The sequence below is a fragment of the Chiroxiphia lanceolata genome, chromosome 2 (genome assembly GCF_009829145.1).
Source record: "Chiroxiphia lanceolata isolate bChiLan1 chromosome 2, bChiLan1.pri, whole genome shotgun sequence".
Classification (NCBI taxonomy): domain Eukaryota; kingdom Metazoa; phylum Chordata; class Aves; order Passeriformes; family Pipridae; genus Chiroxiphia; species Chiroxiphia lanceolata.
The window spans coordinates 1,321,532-1,336,374 of record NC_045638.1 but is presented as its reverse complement, the minus strand read 5'-3'; the positions used below and the strand labels follow the sequence as shown (position 1 = coordinate 1,336,374).

General features: G+C 37.7%; 1 protein-coding gene across 3 annotated transcripts in view; it reads left to right on the top strand.

Annotated features, from left to right (window-relative positions):
- The window catches only part of RCAN1 (regulator of calcineurin 1), a 43,146-nt gene that overhangs the window by 24,670 nt on the left and 3,633 nt on the right, over nucleotides 1-14,843 (top strand). Inside the window, exons 1-3 of one of the 3 annotated variants that reach the window (XM_032680165.1) lie at nucleotides 3,314-3,729; nucleotides 10,966-11,189; nucleotides 11,751-12,315. In XM_032680165.1, the coding sequence (XP_032536056.1) occupies nucleotides 3,643-3,729; nucleotides 10,966-11,189; nucleotides 11,751-12,066 (627 nt within the window). In that variant the 5' untranslated portion in view covers nucleotides 3,314-3,642 and the 3' untranslated portion in view covers nucleotides 12,067-12,315. The other 2 variants (XM_032680166.1, XM_032680164.1) reach the window with 2 other exon arrangements.

Below are 14,843 nucleotides of genomic sequence, written 5' to 3'. Positions count from 1 at the left end.
ATGAGTTTGTGAGGTGAGAAATGTTCTCAGAACAGTGGCTTTGTTTGCAGACAACACAGCAGGGTCCTGCCCTGCCTTAGGTGACAAAGTGACAGCTGAAAGGTGGCCTGGAGAGTCCTTTTCCCTGGCTCTCAGTGATGTGCAGGTGGCCCTGGGGACAGCATTTTAAATGTCTTGCTCTCCGTGAGATCTGGGCATTAAAGTGCCCCCCCCAGGCTGTGCCAAGGAGTCAGGCCTGGCTTAAAGCTGGACCCTGCCTGGCTTTGTGATCAGGAGCTGCAGCCCCAGATTGTGCCAAGGACTCAGGCCCAGCTTAAAGCTGGAACCTCCTTGACTTTCTGATCAGGAGCTGCAGCCCCAGACTGCAGGCCTGGCTTAAAGCTGGACCCTACTTGGCTTTGTGATCAGGAGCTGCAGCTCCTGGGCTGTGCCAAGGACTCAGGCCTGGCTTAAAGCTGGAAGCTCCTTGGCTTTGTGATGAGCAGATGCAACTCCAGGCTGTGCCAGGGACTCAGGCCTGGCTTAAATCTGGAAGCTCCTTGGCTATGCCAAGGACTCAGGCCCAGCTTAAAGCTGGACCCTGCTTTGTGATCAGGAGCTGCAGCCCCAGGCTGTGCCAAGGACTCAAGCCCAGCTTAAAGCTGGACCCTGCCTGGCTTTGTGATCAGGAGCTGCAGCCCCAGACTGTGCCAAGGAGTCAGGCCCAGCTTAAAGCTGGAACCTCCTTGGCTTTGTGATCAGGAGCTGCAGGCCCCAGACTGCAGACTTGGCTTAAAGCTGGACCCTACTTGGCTTTGTGATCAAGAGCTGCAGCTCCTGGGCTGTGTCAAGGACTCAGGCCTGGCTTAAAGCTGGAAGCTCCTTGGCTTTGTGATGAGCAGATGCAACTCCAGGCTGTGCCAGGGACTCAGGCCCAGCTTAAAGCTGGACCCTGCCTGGCTTTGTGATCAGGAGCTGCAGCCCCAGGCTGTGCCAAGGAGTCAGGCCTGGCTTAAAGCTGGACCCTGCTTGGCTTTGTGATCAGGAGCTGCTGCCCCAGACTGCAGACCTGGCTTAAAGCTGGACCCTACTTGGCTTTGTGATCAAGAGCTGCAGCTCCTGGGCTGTGCCAAGGACTCAGGCCTGGCTTAAAGCTGGAAGCTCCTTGGCTGTGCCAGGGACTCAGGCCTGGCTTAAAGCTGGAAGTTCCTTGGCTTTGTGATCAGGAGCTGCAGCCCCAGCCTGTGCCAGGGACTCAGGCCTGGCCTAAAGCTGGACCCTGCCTGGCTTTGTGATCAAGAGCTGCAGCTCCTGGGCTGTGCCAAGGACTCAGGCCTGGCTTAAAGCTGGAAGTTCCTTGGCTTTGTGATGAGGAGATGCAACTCCAGGCTGTGCCAAGGACTCAGGCCTGGCTTAAATCTGGAAGCTCCTTGGCTGTGCCAGGGACTCAGGCCCAGCTTAAAGCTGGACCCTGCTTGGCTTTGTGATCAGGAGCTGCAGCCCCAGACTGTGCCAAGGACTCAGGCCTGGCTTAAAGCTGGAACCTTCTTGGTTTTCTGATCAGGAGCTGCAGCTCCTGGGCTGTGCCAAGGACTCAGGCCTGGCTTAAATCTGGACCCTGCTTGGCTTCCTGATGAGGCTTGCAAAGCCAAAGCCTGTTTGCCTTCCCTGCTGGGGTGAGTCACATCCATATTTTCCAGGTGACATCCCGGGATTCTGATGTGAGGACATCCAGGAAAAGGTGCTAAGAAATTGGTCTGAGTGTTCTTTCACTCTTACCCCAAAGCAACCTTACAGAGGGTTTGCCTCCTAAAGGGGATTTTAGCCCCTGGAAATAGGGAATAGCCTCCATCTGCATAGTTATCCATGGGTAAATATTTGGGGAATAAGGTTTTAAACTTAAGGACTGGCTGATTTTTGCAGGTATTCCATAAAACCTGCTGCTTTCCTAAGCCCTGAGTTATATTATAAAGAACTAAAGTGCACAAAGGGTTTGAGTTCAGTGTAAATTTTGAGCTGAAAGTGCAAAGGGAAAGTCCCCAAAAGTTTCTGAAACTTCAGTTTAAATTGAATTAATTCCTTTAAACGGGGATGAATTTTTTAAGGCTTTCTTGGTTTAAAAAGTAAAACGAGAAAACCCACAAAACCACCCCCCCCACCCCAAAAAAAAAAATCCACAAAAAGCTCCTCCCAAAAAATCCCTCTCCAATCCCTGAGGCTTGGGAAGAGTTTTTAATAAGGTGAGACTGGGAATTAATTGGTATTGTTGCTTTGAAGAAGCTCCCAAATGAATTCCCCCTGGAATGTGAGGAAAATCATTCCTCCCTCCTCATCCCTAAATTCCAACCTGTGGATTTTTTTCCCAAAGAAGCTGCTGACCAGAGGGATTTCTTTTCCATTCCCAAAGCCTTATATATATATATTATATATATTATATATATAATATATATAATATATATTATATATATTATGTATATTATGTATTATATATTACATATATATTTTATATATATATTTTATATATATATATATAAAAGATTGTTACTTCGGAAAAGCTTCTAAATGAATTCCCCCTGGAATGTGAGGAAAATCCTCATCCCTAAATTCCAACCTGTAGATTTTAATTCCAAAAAAAGCTGTTGCCCTGAGGCATTTCTTTTCCATTCCCAAAGCCTTATATATATATTATATATATTATATATATATTATATTATATATATATATATATATATATATATATATATATATATATATATATATATATATAAAAAATTATTAATTCCCCCTGGAATGTGAGGAAAATTATTTCCCCTCCTCATCCCTGAATTCCAACCTGTGCATTTTTTTCCCAAAAAAACTGTTGCCCTGAGGGGGATTTCTTTTCCATTCCCAAAGTTTATATATATATATTTTATATATATTATATATTATATATTTTATATATATAATATATATAATATATATTATATATTACGTATATATATTTATATGTATAAAATTGTTACTTTGGAAAAGCTTCCAAGTGAATTCCCCCTGGCACGTGAGGAAAATTATTCCCCCTCCTCATCCCTGAATTCCAACCTGTGGAGATTTATGAATTGAAAATCGTGACTTTGGAAAAGCTTCCAAATGAAGCAACCCGAGCAAAACCATTCCCCCTCCTCATCCCTAAATTCCAACCTGTCGGGATTTTTTTCCCCCCTGGATTTCCCCTCCATTCCCCAAAACCTTGGCAATTCCCGTCTCCATAAAAACCCCCCTTTCCCGGCGCTCTTTTCCCTCCAGCCCCGCTCCCATTTTCCACCATCCAGCCGGGCCCGGCCCCATTCCAGGAGGAGCCTGGAATTCCCTCCCATGGAAACTATTCCTCAGGAAGCAGCCGCCTCTCGCGGCTCCGCTGCTTTTTCCATGTTCCCGAGCCTCGGGAATGAACCTCGGGAAGCTGACGGGGCGCTGACGTCACCCTTTTCCAAGCGCCGCTTCCATTTTATTCCCGATCCTCTGGGGGCTGGAATTCTCCCTCACGCCCACACCCCCAGGGGATGATGCTCCGGGAGCTTTTTTTCCGGGAGGGGCCGGCCTCGCTTCCCGTATAAATTCCCGCAGAAACGCGCGCCGTCCCCATTCCCGGCGGGAATCGCGCCCTGAGGGGGGGGGGAAAAGATGCATTTCGGGAATTTTCATTCCAGCCTCAGCTCGCTCGTCGCCTGCGCGGCCGCCCGGGAGCTCTTCGAGCGCCAGGATGTGCGGGTACGGGCATTTTGGGGATTTCGGGGGATTTTTAGGGATTTTGGGGATTGTATGTATTTTTAGGGATTTTTGGGGATTTTTAGGATTTTTGGGGGGATTTTTAGGGATTTTTGGGGGATTTTTAGGGATTTTTTGGGGGATTTTTAGGGATTTTTTGGGGGATTTTTAGGGATTTTTTGGGGGATTTTTAGGGATATTTTGGGGATTTTTTAGGGATTTTGGGGGGATTTTTAGGGATTTTTTTGGGATTTTTAGGGATTTTAGGGGTTTTTTTATTTTGTAGGGATTTTTAGGGATTTTTTGGATTTTTTTGGATTTTTTTTGGATTTTTTTGGGATTTTTAGGGGGATTTTCGGGGATTTTTAGGGGTTTTTTGGGATTTTAGGGATTTTAGGGATTTTTTTTATTTTTTAGGGATTTTTTTTATTTTTTAGGGATTTTTAGGGATTGTTTGGGGATTTTTAGGGATTGTTTGGGGATTTTTAGGGATTTTTGGGATTTTTAGGGATTTTGGGGATTTTGGGGGGATTTTTAGAGATTGTTTGGGGATTTTTTAGGGTTTTTGGGGATTTTTAGGGATATTTTTTAGGGATTTTTTAGGGATTTTTGGGGATTTTTGGGGATTTTTAGGGATATTGGGGATTTTTAGGGATTTTTGGGGGGATTTTTAGGGATTTTAGGGATTTTTTTTTATTTCTTAGGATTTTTTGGGATTTTGGGGGGATTTTTAGGGATTTTGGGGGATTTTTAGGGATTTTTTTTATTTCTTAGGATTTTTTGGGATTTTGGGGGGGATTTTTAGGGATTTTGGGGGATTTTTAGGAATTTTTAGGAATTTTAGGGATTTTTTTTTATTTTTGGGGGATTTTTAGGGATTTTTTAGGGATTTTTAGGGATTTTAGGGATTTTTTTTATTTTTTAGGGATTTTAGGGATTTTTTTTAAATTTTTTAATTTTTAGGGATTTTAGGGATTTTTTTTATTTTTTAGGGATTTTAAGGATTTTTTTTATTATTTTTTAGGGATTTTTAGGGATTTTTAGGGATTTTTTAGGGATTTTTTGGGGATTTTTTGGGGATTTTTAGGGATTTATGGAGCGGGTCCTGAGGGGATTTCTGCACCCGCCACTCGCAGGGAAATCCCCTCCAGGACCCGCTCCCTAAATCCCTAAAAATCCCCCCAAAATCCCCCAAAATTTATCTGGAATAAAGGGTTTGGATCTCCAACTCCACACCCAACAGGAGTGATTCCAGGGCTGGGAATGAGGTGATTTGAAGCTCTGTGGTTTGGGAAATAATCCTGATTTTCCCTCCGGAATTCCTTGGCTGGCTTGAGTTTTTAGGAAATATTTATATTTGCCCTCTCGAGTTTTTAGGGAATATTTCTATTATTATCCTCATTTTCCCTCCAGAATTCCTTGGCTGGCTGGACTTGTACTCTTTGAGTTTTTAGGGAATATTATTATCCTGATTTTTAGGGAATATTTCTATTATTATCCTGGTTTTCCCTCCAGAATTCCTTGACCAGCTGTACTTGTTTTTAGGGAATATTTCCATTATTATCCTGATTTTCCCTCCGGAATTCCTTGGCTGGCTGGACTTGTACTCTCGAGTTTTTAGGGAATATTTCCATTATTATCCTCATTTTCCCTCCAGAATTCCTTGGCTGGCTGGACTTGCACTCTTGAGGTTTTAGGGAATATTATTATCCTGATTTTTAGGGAATATTTATATTATTATCCTGATTTTCCTGTACTTGCACTCTTTGAGTTTTTAGGGAATATTTCCATTATTATCCTGCTTTTCCCTCCAGAATTCCTTGGCTGGCTGGACTTGTACTCTCGAGTTTTTGGGGAATATTTCCATTATTATCCTCATTTTCCCTCCAGAATTCCTTGGCTGGCTGGACTTGTACTCTTTGAGTTTTTAGGGAATATTATTATCCTGATTTTTAGGGAATATTTCTATTATTATCCTGATTTTCCCTCCAGAATTCCTTGGCTGGCTTGAGTTTTTAGGAAATATTTATATTTGCACTCTTGAGTTTTTAGGGAATATTTCCATTATTATCCTGCTTTCCCCTCCAGAATTCCTTGGCTGGCTGGACTTGTTTTTAGGGAATATTTATATTATTATCCTGATTTTCCTGTACTTGCACTCTTGAGTTTTTAGGGAATATTATTATCCTGATTTTCCCTCTGGAATTCCTTGGCTGGCTGGACTTGCACTCTCGAGTTTTTAGGGAATATTTATATTATTATCCTGATTTTCCTGGACTTGCCCTCTTTGAGTTTTTAGGGAATATTTCCATTATTATCCTGATTTTCCCCTCCAGAATTCCTTGGCTGGCTGGACTTGTACTCTCGAGTTTTTGGGGAATATTTCTATTATTGTTATTTTCCTGGTAAAATTCACCTTATGCTTTTCCTGGGATTTTTTGTTGAGTTAAAACCATAAGAAATCCTCTGGGATTTCCCTTTAACCAATTGTCATAATATGATTTATTTAATGGATAATGGATATAATATAAGATACTTAAGGGATCTAAGATATTTAATGGATTTAATGGAATATATTTAAGCAATGTAATATGGGATGTTTAAGGGATATAATGTCAGATATTTAAGGGATGTAATATGGGATATTTAATGGATATAATGGAATATATTTAAGCAATATAATATGGGATGTTTAAGGGATATAAGGTATTTAAGGGATATAATATCAGATATTTAAGGGATATAATATCAGATATTAAAGGGATATAATATGGGGTATTTAAGGGATATAATGGAATATATTTAAGCAATATAATATGAGATATTAAAGGGATATAATATATTTAATGGATATAATAGAATTTATTTAATGGATATAATAGAATTTATTTAATGGATATAATAGAATTTATTTAATGGATATAATAGAATTTATTTAATGGATATAATAGAATTTATTTAATGGATATAATACAATTAATGGATACAATGTAAGATATTTAAGAGATATAATACAAGATATAATGGAATGTATTTAATTGATATAATAGAGTTTATTTAATGGATATAATAGAATGTATTTAATGAATATAATATAAGATATATAAGGAATATAATGGAATATATTTAAGCAATATAATATGGGATATTTTAGGGATATAATATAAGATATTTAAAGGATATAATGGAATATATTTAAGCAATATAATATGAGATATGTAAGGGATATAATATATTTAATGGATATAATAGAATTTATTTAATGGATATAATGTAAGGTATTTAAGGGATATAATACAAGATTTTTAATGGATTAATAGAATTTATTTAATGGATATAATAGAATGTATTTAATGGATATAATGTAAGATATTTAAGGGATATAATACAAGATTTTTAATAGATTAATAGAATTTATTTAAGGGATATAATACAAGATATTTAATGGCTATAATGGAATGTATTTGATGGGTATAATGTATTTGATGAATATAATATAATGTGTTTAAGGGATACAATAAAATATACTTAATATATTTAATAGAGATAATATAATATAAATCCTAATACAATGACTTTAAGGGCAAAAATAACATTTTATTGAGTTGCCAGTGTGACATTTCTCACCTCTATGATCACACACATTAAATATATAGATACATATATATAATATATATATTTTTTGCACAAGTCTCTGGGTTTAAATGTTGAAAATGAACATGGAAATGTGATTTGGGGTCAATTTGGGTTATTTTTCGTGGTTTTGTCTCAGCTCTGGGGCACAGGAGGGTCCTGGTCCTGTTTCAGATTCCTGTCTTCTTATGTGATCTTTGCTGGTTTTTTTTTACACCTATAAATTCAAAATGTAGGGAAAAAAGTGCAAAATACAGTAGTAATATAGTAGGAAAAATAGTCAAAATATGGTGGGAAAAAAATCAAAATATGGTAGGAAAAAATCAAAATATAGTAGGAAAAAATGCAGAATATAGGAGTAATGTAGTAGGAAAAAAAGTCAAAATATAGTAGGAAAAAATTCAAAATATAGTAGGAAAAAAATGCAGAATATAGGAGTAATATAGTAGGAAAAAAATTCAAAATATGGTAGGAAAAAATTCAAAATATAGTAGGAAAAAAATGCAGAATATAGGAGTAATATAGTAGGAAAAAAAGTCAAAATATGGTAGGAAAAAATTCAAAATATAGTAGGAAAAAAATGCAGAATATAGGAGTAATATAGTAGGAAAAAAAGTCAAAATATGGTAGGAAAAAATTCAAAATATAGTAGGAAAAAATCAAAATATAGTAGGAAAAATTCGAAATATAGTAGTAATATAGTAGTAAGAAAAGTCAAAATATGGTAGGAAAAAAATGCAAAATATGGTAGGAAAAAATGCAAAATATAGTAGGAAAAAAATTCAAATCTAGTAGTAATATAGTAGTAAAAAGAGTCAAAATATGGTGGTAAAAAATTCAAAATATACTAGGAAAAAAATGCAAAATATAGTAGTGATACAATGGTAATATAGTAGGAAAAAAAGTCAAAGTATAGTTGTAAAAATTCAATATATAGTAGTAAAAGAATTCAAAATATAGTAGTAAAAAAATTCCAAATATAGCAGTAAAAAAGCCCAATGGGGTAAGATTTATTTTGGCTTCGTATTGAACTTCCGGTGAGTTTTTCGGGAGAGAAAATTCCTGCCAGGAGGTGCAACTGGAATGTTTCACATCTTGCCATCAGGGCAGGGGGTTTGGGAGCAATTCCCGTGTTCTCAGTGGGAATAAAACCTTTGGCAAGAGCCTGGAATGTGCTCCTTGGGCCTGGAATCTCTTCCTTGGGCCTGGAATCTCTTCCTTGGGCCTGGAATGTGCTCCTTGGGCCTGGAATGTCTTCCTTGGGCCTGGAATCTGCTCCTTGGGCCTGGAATCTGCTCCTTGGGCCTGGAATCTGCTCCTTGGGCCTGGAATGTGCTCCTTGGGCCTGGAATGTGCTCCTTGGGCCTGGAATCTGCTCCTTGGGCCTGGAATCTGCTCCTTGGGCCTGGAATCTGCTCCTTGGGCCTGGAATCTGCTCCTTGGGCCTGGAATCTACTCCTTGGGCCTGGAATGTGCTCCTTGGGCCTGGAATGTGCTCCTTGGGCCTGGAATCTCTTCCTTGGGCCTGGAATCTCTTCCTTGGGCCTGGAATCTCTTCCTTGGGCCTGGAATCTCTTCCTTGGGCCTGGAATGTCCTCCATGGCCCTGGAATGTCCTCCATGGGCCTGGAATCTCTTCCTTGGGCCTGGAATCTCTTCCTTGGGCCTGGAATCTCTTCCTTGGCCCTGGAATCTGCTCCTTGGCCCTGGAATCTGCTCCTTGGGCCTGGAATCTGCTCCTTGGGCCTGGAATCTGCTCCTTGGGCCTGGAATCTGCTCCTTGGGCCTGGAATCTGCTCCTTGGGCCTGGAATCTGCTCCTTGGGCCTGGAATCTGCTCCTTGGGCCTGGAATCTGCTCCTTGGGCCTGGAATCTGCTCCTTGGGCCTGGGATCTGCTCCTTGGGCCTGGAATTGTGCAGGAATATAAATTGATATAAATGAGATTAAACCCAGCAATGCAGCAGGAAATGTCCCTGGGCTTTGCTGTGCTGAGTCACCGAAGGAAATCCCATTTCCCTCGCAGTTAGATTGGCATTTTTCCCTATTAAAAACTTGGATTTTCCTGGAAAATTCCCCACTTAGGCCAAGGCTTGGCAGACTTTCTTCCAGGCCTTTGGATATTCATTTTGTGAGGAGCATTTCATTCCAGTGTCTTCCTGCTGTTGCTACATTGGGGGATCTTGAACACTTATTAATTATATTATATATACAATTATTTATTATTTATTTATTTTATTATTAATTATTATTTATTTATTATTGATTATTTTATTTAATTTTTATTATATATTTATTTTTATCATTTATCACTAGAATATATTTCTTTTCATTATTTATTATTATAATCTGTTTTAATTGATTTTATTTATTTTATGAATTATTTTTATTTATTTATTTTATTATCATATATTTATTTTATTATTTATCATTATAATATATTTATTTTCATTAATTATTATTATAATCTCTTTTAATAGATTTTATTTATTTTTATTAATTATTTTAATTAATTTATTTTATTACCATATATTTATTTTTATTATTTATAACTAGAATATATTTCTTTTCATTATTTATTATTATAATCTATTTTAATAGATTTTATTTATTTCTATTAATTATTTTTATTTATTTTATTATAATATATTTGTTTTTATTATTTATCATTATAATATATTTATTTTCATTATTTATTATAATAATCTATTTTAATCTATTTTATTAATTATTTTTATTTATTTTATTGTCATAAATTTATTTTTATTATTTATCACTAGAATATATTTCTCTTCTTTATTTATTATTATAATCTTTTAATTGATTTTACTTATTTTTATTAATTATTTTTATTTATTTTATTATCATATATTTATTTTTATTATTTATCCTTATATTTATTTTCATTATTTATTATTATAACCTATTTTAATAGATTTTATTTATTTTATGAATTATTTTCATTTATTTTATCATCCTATATTTAGTTTATTATTTATAATTATAATATATTTATTTTCATTATTTATCATAATCTATTTTAATAGATTCTATTTATTTTATGAATTATTTTCATTTATTTTATCATCATCTATTTATTTTATTATTTATAATTATAATATATTTATTTTCATTATTTATCATAATCGATTTTAATAGATTTTATTTATTTTATTAATTATTTTCATTTATTTTATCATCATATATTTATTCTATTATTTATAATTATTTTTATTTTCATTATTTATCATAATCTATTTTAATAGATTTTATTTATTTTTACTATTCACCCCTTTATTATTAATCTATTTTTTTGTAATAAGGAAGGAAAAACCTGTAGGAAAAACAAGTGAGACGGTCAAAACCTTCATTATTTCCTAGAAATATTCCTAGAAAAAAACCCAGGAAGACACCAAAAATCAGCTTTTTATATTTGAATTCATTTTTACAAAGAAACGACTTTTTATATTCCATTCCCTTATATTTATTCATATTTTTATTTTATTATTCTTTACATTTGCTTTCTCGGAGCCAAATTCCCTTTCAGATTCCCTTTCATTAATCCAAATTCCCTTTTTTTCCCCCTCCTGTTTTTCCCTCTTCCCCAAGGCCAAGTTCGAGTCCCTGTTCCGCCCCTTCGACCGGGAAATCACCTTCCAATATTTCAGGAGCTTCAAGAGGGTCCGGATCAACTTCAGCAACCCCCTGTCTGCAGCCGATGCCAGGATCCAACTGCACAAGACAGAATTCCTGGGAAAAGAGATCAAACTCTACTTCGCTCAGGTAAAGCTGCTCCCGGTTATTCATGGAAGCACCAAAGCAAAACTCCCTGGGAATTCCGGCACCTTCCGTGGTTTGGAGGATCCAGGTGGGCCCAGAGCTCCCTGGGGATTTGGATCCCTGTGGATCGCTTGGATAACCCTGGAGGTGATGGGAATCGGGATTTCAGGGGGTATCCTGAGGGGATCCAAGGGGAGAGCTGCACATTCCAGGCTTTTCCAGCTTGTTCTTGGGAGATCTCCATGGGAGCAGCTCTGGAGCTGCCAAAGGAACGCTGGGAATCCGGGTGGAGTTTGGGAGCTGCTCCGTGTTTCCCTCTAAGAGTTGGATGGGAAGATGAATCCCTGGGTGGGAAAAGGAATCCTGGAATGGGAAAATGAGTCCTTGTGTGGGAAAATGAGTCCTTGTGTGGGAAAAGGAATCCTTGTGTGGGAAAAGGAATTCCTGTGTGGGAAAAGGAATTCCTGTGTGGGAAAAGGAATTCCTGTGTGGGAAAAGGAATTCCTGTGTGGGAAAAGGAATCCCTGTGTGGGAAAAGGAATCCCTGTGTGGGAAAAGGAGTCCCTGGGTGGGAAAAGGAATCCCTGGGTGGGAAAAGGAATCCCTGGGTGGGAAAAGGAATCCCTGGGTGGGAAAAGGAATCCCTGGGTGGGAAAAGGAATCCCTGTGTGGGAAAAGGAATCCCTGGGTGGGAAAAGGAATCCCTGTCTGGGAAAAATGAATCCTTGTGTGGGAAAAGGAATTTCTGTGTGGGGAAGTGAATCCCTGTGTGGGAAAAGGAATCCCTGTGTGTCCATTTGGGATGTCCCAGTTCATTTCTATCCCTCTGGGAATTCCCACCACTCTCACTTGTGTTGCCTTCCCACCCCATTTGTCATTAAAGGCCAGATCCAGCTTCCTCCCACTCCGGGATTTTATGGGCAGATATAGAAATAAAATATATGAAAATTAAAAACCAATTCTTTTAAGGGAAACCAGGGGATTTAAGGGAACTTCCTTGGAAGTTTCCTGGGAACTGGATGTGGGGGCTTGGCTGTGGAATCCTGGCTCGTGCTGCCCCCCCGAGTCCCTGGCAGAGAACAACAACACCTCTCCCAGCCTTAAAATCCCTCCTGAACGACAAATTCCTGGATAATGACGACACAGCTTTGGGCTTTCCCGCTTTTTTTTTTTTTTTATTCCCAGACTTTGCACATTGGAAGCTCCCACTTGGCACCTCCAAATCCAGACAAGCAGTTCCTGATTTCCCCTCCTGCCTCTCCACCCGTGGATTGGAAACAAGTGGAAGATGCAACTCCAGTCATCAACTATGACCTTTTATATGCAATTTCCAAGTTAGGACCAGGTGAGAAGGGGGGAAAAAAAACCGGGATTGGGAGTGAGGAAAACACCCTTTGAGCTTCCTGAGCTTCCAGAAGTTTCCCAGGAAATCGTTATCTCCCAATTAAACTTGTAATGTCAGAAGAAACTCTTAATGAAAACAAGGATTTCTTAAACATTTAGTAATTCCACAGGATTCCTTGGAGGACCTGGATTTCTTACACATGGAGTAATTCCACAGGATTCCTTGGAGGACCCAGAGCTCCACAATGGGATTCGTTGAGAGCACAAACGTTCCTTCAATTATCACCTCGTTCATTAATATTTTTAAGGCAGCAGCTTCCCAAAAATGAGAGGGGAAATTGGGGATTTCCACACCTTTTAGAGGGATGGGAAAGTCCTGGCTCAAGACTGACCCAGCTCAGAGCTGGGCTTAAATTCCTCTATGGAATACTAGGAGGAGGAAACCACTCCTAAGTGTAGGAGAAAACCTTTGGGAAAAAAAGGAATGGCAGGAAATTTTTCCTTTTAATTTCAGTGATTAACGACCCCATTTCATTTTCTCCCTCAAACTTCTCACTGAAAATTGCTGCAAATTAATATTTCCCCCCAATCCAACTCATGATTTATTATTAATTTTAGGAGATAGAAAAAATGGCCACATTTAGTGACAGGATTAAAGGGAATCAAACTCGAGCCTGATTTGATTTTCCTGGAGGATTTTTATTCCTCAGTTGAGGGAACACTCCTTGTTGTGTTCAGGGGAGAAAAGGGCAGGGCAGAATTTTGGGTCCCTCCTGTAGGGCTTCAAATCTTTCCATCGAGGATCCTGCTGAGGAATGAAGTGGTTTTAAATTAAATTACATATTTTTTTTAATCAAAGATTTTATTTTCCTGAAGCTGGTTTTGGGAGCAAAGTTGATTTGGATGGAACATGTTGAATGAATATATAATATATATTCATTTTATATATATATATATTGATTATATATATATATTGATTATATATATATTGATTATATATATATTGATTATATATATATTGATTATATATATATTGATTATATATATATTGAATATATAGATATTCATTATAGATATTCATTATAGATATTCATTTAGATATCATTTATAATATTATGAATACTATTATTTAATTATAAATAATTATAAATAATATTATTTCATGCCAGTATTATAAATAATATTATTTCATACCAACAGCTGCTGTTGGTATCAAAGTTCAGAGCTGCTGTTCCTTTACTCCAGGCTTTCCTTGGAATTTTTAGGAATGCCAAAAAGAAACCTGTAGCTCTTAAAATAAATATTTAAGGCACTAGAAGTTGGCCCTTTTTCCCCTGTTGTTGAGCTCCCCTGCAATGAGCTCACGGCCAGGTCTTTGATCCCTTTTCCCATGAGTTTCCCATGTTTTTTGGGAATGTTGAGCCCTGTAAAGCTTTGCCTCTGGACTGGGATGTTCCCTGGAATGTGGAGTTGAGGGGTTCCAAGGAGCAGGCAGGGATTGCTCCAGCACAGGGTGTGTTCCTGGAGAACTGGAGGCCTTTTCCTCTCTGGAATTGCTCTTGGGACCAGTTGCCCTTCCTAAAATTCCCGGGAAAACGGAGCCTTGGAGTGGGCTCTGAACACCTGAGTGCAGGTCAGTTGAGCTCTTCTGGAGACTGAGATGTTAAAAGGACAAGGAAAAATTGGAGGATAATCAGGGAATAGATAAAAAGAACCAGTTTGTTCTTTCCCTGATTTACCATAAAATTAAAACCATTTCAACTCCGGGTTTATTATTTCTTTTTCTTTAGCATGTTATTTTTATCATTTTGCATTTTAAATGACAATAACAATACCATTTTAATGTCTGCTTTAAAGCAATTCTTTAAAGGTAACCTTTTTTTCCTTTCCTCAAATTTTATGCCATTTTTCTGGTTTTATTTCTTTTTTCCCTCCTTTTCCTTCACAGCAGCAAAGCCCCTGTTACTTCATGTAACCTGAAGCATTTTTCTACCAGCACTTTTCAGTTTTGTCCAGGGAAAATCTTTTTGCCTCTCTGATAACACCAGTGTTTTGGTAAGCTTTCAGAGCCCTGAACAGAGAGAGAAATTCATTATAAAATTTCCTTGCCTGACTCTTAAATCCTCCAGTTGCGTGGAAAACCTCGGGATAACAGAGAAGGTTTGAAGGATTAAAGTCCTTTAAAAAATTGTGCTTTTTCTCACCCTGCATTTTGTGCATGTGTATCCTTGGTCTTCTAAAGTAACTGGGAGTTATTTTCTAGAGTTTCTCACAAGCTTCTGGAAATCAGGGAGGTTTAAAGTGTTTATTATCCCAGATTTCCCTCTAGATGTGTAAATACATATATTTATATTTGGTTTTAT